Below are 7,500 nucleotides of genomic sequence, written 5' to 3' on the forward strand. Positions count from 1 at the left end.
AACGATATTCTACGGGTGCTTAAAGGGAGTTTTTCTAATGTGTCCCGAAAATCTAAGATAACATCAAGTGAAATTAGAAAACAAACAAAATTTCCCCTCCACGCTCGATATTTTAGCCAGTACAGTTACGGCTGAAGCAAAGTCCAAAAGAATCTTTTAACGTGAAGGAAACGGGGGAGAGGTCGGTGAATCGCACAACCATAATGTCAGGTGATATGCACAGTTAGACCCTTTCTTCGCGTGTTGGAGGGGCAAACCAAACATGGAGCTGTATGCCCAGACGTATAACAAAGCTTCATCTGTCGCAGGTAAGGCCTTCCTGTTCCTGTGCCTGGTTCTCTCTGTCCCTGTATCATTGTTTGTTTGTGTCTCCTTTGTTTCGTCCCTTGCAGCTACTCTTCATTTGGTGTGTCTTTCTCCGTCCCTGCATTTGGCTCTGACGTCTGTTTGTGTCCATTTGTTTGTCACTCTCCCCGTCTCTATCCATCACTCTCTTTGTACATCCACCTATAGATATCAATCCCTTTGTCTGCTTGGTGTGTGTGTGTGTGTGTGCGTGTCTGTGCTCGCGCGCGCGCACACGTGTGTGTGTTTGGGCCTGTCTGTCCGCCTGTCAATTATTTAATTACTAGTCTTTCTGTCAACACGCTTGCCTGTCTGAATCCCCCTTACCTCGGTCCCTTCATCTCCGCGTCTCATGTAAGATTTTGTCCTTTACGCAACCGCCTACTCGAACTGCTTCTACGACGCGAGTGCAGACGACTAAAGTGATAGAATGTATGTCTTGTGCGGGGACTGTTCGAAATGTATGCGGTAGGGTCGTAGAGACAGCTTTCTTTTTTCACATTTAATCTCAAATTCATATTCCTTTAAGCATACTTCAGGGTTCAGTAAACAGACACATGTCTTATAGAACGCAGCTGTAATTTCAAGGTGCGTGGGCCACCTCGTGCTCTTCACGATAATGTTGAAAAGGAAATTAATATCCTACATTTACTAAAAAAAATGTCACCATGATATTTTCTTTGGATATCGAGTTCAACTGCGATTTCCTATTATATGCCAGTGAGGACATACTTCTTTGCCTTGAAGTAGAAAGGGGTAAGGGGTTCGTCGGTTTGCTTTCGTCCCCAGTGCTTCCCAAATGGACATCATCGAGGTGTTTCGTGGTTTGAATTCTTTAGGGGAACGCTCGGTAGTTGTCTCTTTAAGGAATTGTTGTTTTTCGGCTAAAAAGTGATTCTGGTTTATCCTTTCTGCGCCTTGCTTCCGCTCACCTTCGTGGAGGCAGAGGGCGGTGCGTGTGGGCAGTGACGTGGTCGAACGCTGCTCGTCTCCCCTCCTCTCTCGCTCTCTCTACTTTCTCAACTCTCTCTCTCTCTCTCTCTCTCTCTCTCTCTCTCTCTCTCTCTCTCTCTCTCTCTCTCTCTCTCTCTCTCTCTCTCTCTCTCTCTCTCTCTACTTTCTCAACTCTCTCAACTCTCTCAACTCTCTCTCTCTCTCTCTCTCTCTCTCTCTCTCTCTCTCTCTCTCTCTCTCTCTCTCTCTCTCTCTCTCTCTCTCTCTCTCTCTCTCTCTACTTTCTCAACTCTCTCTCTCAACTCTCTCTCTCAACTCTCTCTCTCTCAACTCTCTCTCTCTCTCTCTTTCTCTCTCTCTCTCTCTCTCTCTCTCTCTCTCTCTCTCTCTCTCTCTCTCTCTCTCTCTCTCTCTCTCTCTCTCTCTCTCTCTCTCTCTCTCTAATAATATTAGTAATAATGATGAATAATAGTACTAGTAATAATAATAATAATAAGGATAATGATGATGATGATAAGGATAATGATGATAATAATAATGTTAAAAATTATGATAATAATTATAAAAACTAATGATGATGATAATGACATTAATAATGATAATGATGATATTGATAACAATAATAATTATAATAAAAACAATAATGATAGTGACAGTAGTAATGGTAATCATAAATTATAATAAGATATTAGTAATAATAATAATGATTATAATAATGACAATGATAATGATGATGATGATAATAATAATAATAATATTAATGATAATAATAATAATAATAATAATAATAATAATAATAATAATAATGATAATAATAATAATAATAATAATAATAATAATAATAATAATAATAATAATAATAATAATAATAATAATAATAATAATAATAATAATAATAATAACAACAACAACAACAACAACAATAACAATAACAATAACAATAACAATAACAATATTATTAATGATAATAAAGATAATAATAATGATGATAATAATAATGATAATAATAATAATAATGATAACAATAAGAAAATAATAATAGTAAGAAGAAAAACTAATACTAAATTTGGTGTTAATAATGAAATAATGACAACAGCAACAATGCAGCTATCTCATTATGCATTATCTCTGCTATTACTGATAATATTAATAACAATGATAATGATAATTATAAAAATGATTATAACTGATAATGATCATACTTATAAAAACAGCAACAACAACAATGATAGTAAAGATAAGCATAATGAAAGCAATTATGACAATAATGATACTAAGAATACTTATAATGATGATAACAAAGCACCAGCAAGAACAATGATAATGATATTAGCAGTTATAAGGAAAATTACAATAATGATTACAGTGATAATTATGATAATAATTATCACGATAATGATGATAATGATAATAACAATGATAATAATAGTAACAATGATGATATTGATAATAATAACATTAATGATAATCATAAAAATTATGATAATAATGATGATAATGAAGAAATAATAATGATAATGACAGTTATGTTAATGACAGTAACAATGATACTACTACTACTACCGCTGATGCTATTACTAATCCCTTTACTTTTGCGTACTATCGTTGTAAATGTTACAACTACAACCACTACTCCAGTACAAAGCTCCACTAATATCCCGGATTCCTCTCCACTTAAAAACTCATTCATTCTTGGTAACAAGTCACTCGTTCTTGATAGCACTTACGGGATCAATTGATAGTGTTGGTGATATGCAAGCGAGATAGCCATTCTTTGGCCTTAACATCGACGCCAAAACAAACACCGGTATCAAGATCATAGACTAAAAACAAGCATTTACTTTGGAAAATGTGGCAGCCAGCGACCACATTTTTTGCCTTTTCTCATTCGCGCAAAGTTCAGGTGAAGCTCCGTGCCTCTGGTTACCCTTTCCCTTCGACATTTATACCGAGATGATAAGTTTAATCAAGTAACCTGTAGTTTTGTCAGTGGGGCGACTTTACCTCGTGTATTGCATGCATTATCTACAGGGAAAGTAAAAACAAGTGCATATTTGGTTGCAAGTAGGCGCTCATCTTTTTTACTGAGCGTCTCGGGTCTGAACGTACAGCGCCAACCAATAGGAATCAAGAAATCAGATAGAGCTTGAATACCATTGGCTAACCATCACTCGAGCACAGCCAGTGAGGACGGAGCGCGGGTACTAGTGAAAGTGACTGATGCCGGATCTGCGGCTTGATAACCTAGCAAAAATATACGTTGTTCGACGGCCGAGCGCGAGATTCTATCTCGTCTGGCATCGCCGTAATTGGTTTCTGGATCTGCCTGAAATATTCCCTCGCGATTTTTTCTTTCGTGTTTTTATTTTTATTTTTACAGCTTATGCAGCAATGGCGAGAATTTACACGAACGAGGAGTACGCTGTTTTTGTTCTAATCTGACACACACACACGGCTGCGCACTCGCGCATATGTGGAGACAGAAACGTGTTTATATACAAACACACGCACTTCAAGACACCACGCACACACTCACGCACACATTATTATTATCATAAGTGAAATGATAAGGATAATGGTGCTAATAATGATAGCAGTTTTTATAAAGATAATAGTAATGATAATGATAATAATAGTAATCTTGGTAATAATGATAATAATAATGATGAAGATAATATTAACAATAACGATGAAGATAATACTAATAATGGTAATGATGATATTAATTATCCTGATATCAATGATAAAATAGTAGTAGGAATAATAGTAATGCTAAGGATAATGATTATATTGACAAAAATGATAATACCAATGCTAATAATAATAATGAAAAAATGATAGTAATAAAGATAATGATGATAATGATAATAACAATGATGATGATAATAATGATAATGATAATAATGATAGCAATAATTATAATAATAATGATAGCAATAATGATAATAATAATGATAGCAATAATGATAATGATAATGATAGCAATAATGATAATAATAATAATAATACAAAAATGATAATAGTAATGATAATAGAAATAATGATAATGATAATAATTATGATAACAATAGTAATGATAATGATAATAGTAGCAAAAATAATAATAATGATAACACTAACAATGACAACAATAATAATAACAGTAATAGTAATGATAATGATAATTATAGTAATGATGATGATAGTGATATGAATATTGATTTGAATGATAATGATAACAATGTTAATAATACAAATGATAATAATATTGATTATAGTTATGATAATAACGGCAGTGATAGTAACAATAAGAATGATGATAGTAATAATGATAATAATGACAATATTGATAATAAAAGTAACAATAATAACAATTTTGATAGTGCAATATTGTGAAAAAAATAATAATGGCACGGAAATGACATTTGCAATGGTAATGATGATGAGGATAATAATAATAATGATAATGATGATAATGATAGTAATTATGATAATGATAACAATAATATTAATTAAAAGGATAATAGCTATCATTACCATTATGATAATGATAGTAATCATGATAATAATAATAATAATGATGATAATGATAAAGATAATGATAATGATAACACAAAAAAATAATAATGATAACAAAAAATAATAATTATCATAATAATGATAATGATAATAATAATGATAATGATAATAACGATGATGATGATAATAATAGTAATAATAATGATAATAATAATGATAATGATAATAATAGTAATAATAATAACAATAATAATAATAATAATGATAATAATGATGAAAATGAAAATAATGATAATGATAATCATGATATTGACAATAATGATAGTAATCGTAATAATGATAATAACAATAATGATAATAACAATAATAATCATGATAATAATAACAATGATAATGATAATGATAATAATAATGAATATAATGATAATAATCATGATGACAATAATGATGATAATGATAATGATAATAATAATAATGAGAATGATAATGATAGTGAGAATAATGGTAACAATAGTAATATTGATCATGATAATGATAATAATAATGTTAATGATAATGAAGATATTGATGAAATGATAATGATAATGATAATGCTTGTAATAGTGATAATGATGATAACACTAATAATAATAATTAAAGTAGTTGTAGTAATCATAATGATAACAATAATAATAATAATAATGATATGATAATATTAATAATAATAATAATAATGAAAATGATGATGATGATAATGATTATTATCATTGGAATAATAATACTAATAAGCATTATTCTTATTATCATTATTGTTATCATTTTCATAATAATGATAATAATAATAATAATAATAATAATAATAATAATAATAATAATAATAATAATAATAATAATAATAATAATAATAATAATAATAATATTGATAATTATGATAACATTGATGAATATAATAATGATGATAATGATGTTGATAAAATGATAATAATAATGATAGTAATAATGATAATAATAACAATAATAATAATGATGATTCTAATAATAATAGTAATGATAATAAGGATAATAATAATATTAATAATTATAAATATCGTAATATTAATAATCATAATTGTGATGATAGTAATGATAATGATAATGATAATTGTTATTATCATTATTATTTTCATCATCACCCTCATTATGATAATAATTTTAGTAATAATGTTATTATCATTATCATCGTTTTATCATTATTATCATTTCATTATCATTAACACTTATTATTAGCATTATCATTATTATCATCATTTTCATTATTGTTATAATCAATATTCTTGTTATTATCACTATTATCATTAGCATTATTGTTATCATCATTATTATCATCATTGTTATTTTTACTACTATCTTTATTTCTATAATTGTCATTATTGATATCATTATTGATATCATTATTGTTATTATATTGCTATCATTATCGTTACTGCTGTTAATATTATTATTTGATTTCTACTTACACACACACACACACACACGTATGCAAGCACGCATGGACACACACACACACACACACACACACACACACACACACACACACACACACACACACACACACACACACACACACATATATATATATATATATATATATATATATATATATATATATATATATATATATATATATATATATATGGGTTGCCCATGGGAAAGGGACCAATTTATTTAATTTTGAGGTCTAACTTCCTGACGAAGAAGAGTTGAGCTTGAAACCCTTCGTAGAATCTCCCTGGTAATCTGTTCCATGTTTCTCTAATTTATATAATATGCATTATCAACTCGTCTTCACCATCATTAGTGATATTGTGAGTCATCACATTGCAAAATAGATGACAATGTTTATCCTCATAGAAAATGGATTTGCTTTATACTAGGATTTTGTGGTGGACTTATGTATTTTAAAACTACGCTCTTTGCATTGCAAGACAGGAAGTTTTAAGCTCATGGTGGAAGTTCACGCCCACCAAGTGGTTTCTAGCGTTCATTACTATCTTTATTATTTAGTTATTATTGTATTTGATACTATCATTGTTAGAATTATTGCAACTGTAGTTGTAGTTTTATAAATTCGTTATTGATGAACGTAATAATCATTACTCTTAATGTATCTAATACTATGGTCCTTTTTTTCGCGATTTTAGTTGTTTTTTTGTTATTTGAAATCATTATTTATTGTTAATATTGTTGTCATTGTTATCATTATGACAATTATTATTATCATCATGACAATTATTATTATCATTATTCATATTATCATTATCATTAATATCATTACTATTATTATTATCATTACTGTTATTATTATCATCATTATCATTATTATTGTTGTTATTATTTTCATTATTTCCATTATTGTTATCATTATTACTATTACCATTATCATTATTATTGTTATCATTATCATTACATTAACATATCATTATTATTTCTATTATTATCATTATTATTACTGTTATTATTATTAGCATTTTTTATAACTATCAATATCTCACGTTTTATTATTGTTGCTTTGCTTCTATAATTAAGGCATGACCATTATGTTCTTTTTTATGATGAGGACGCCCCCCCCCCACAGTCCCCTCCTGCTGTCAAACACCTGCACGAACGTAATTCCATGAGAAATAATTATTCAGCGCTAATTACGGTTATTTGGTGTTGATTACCTCTTTTAATGGCTCCTGGCAT

The 7,500-nt window shown here is 29.3% G+C and overlaps 1 protein-coding gene across 3 annotated transcripts in view; it reads left to right on the forward strand.

Moving 5' to 3' along the window:
* Hr3 (Hormone receptor 3) overlaps positions 1-7,500 on the forward strand; it is a 270,999-nt gene that overhangs the window by 188,697 nt on the left and 74,802 nt on the right. Inside the window, exon 1 of one of the 3 annotated variants that reach the window (XM_070143066.1) lies at positions 183-308. The exons of the other annotated variants lie outside the window; for them this stretch is intronic. Within the exon in view, the coding sequence (XP_069999167.1) occupies positions 263-308 (46 nt within the window). The 5' untranslated portion in view covers positions 183-262. Of the gene's footprint in view, positions 1-182; positions 309-7,500 lie in introns of those variants that run through there. 3 annotated transcript variants of the gene reach the window in all.

The sequence above is a fragment of the Penaeus vannamei genome, chromosome 3 (genome assembly GCF_042767895.1).
Source record: "Penaeus vannamei isolate JL-2024 chromosome 3, ASM4276789v1, whole genome shotgun sequence".
Classification (NCBI taxonomy): Eukaryota; Metazoa; Arthropoda; class Malacostraca; order Decapoda; family Penaeidae; genus Penaeus; species Penaeus vannamei.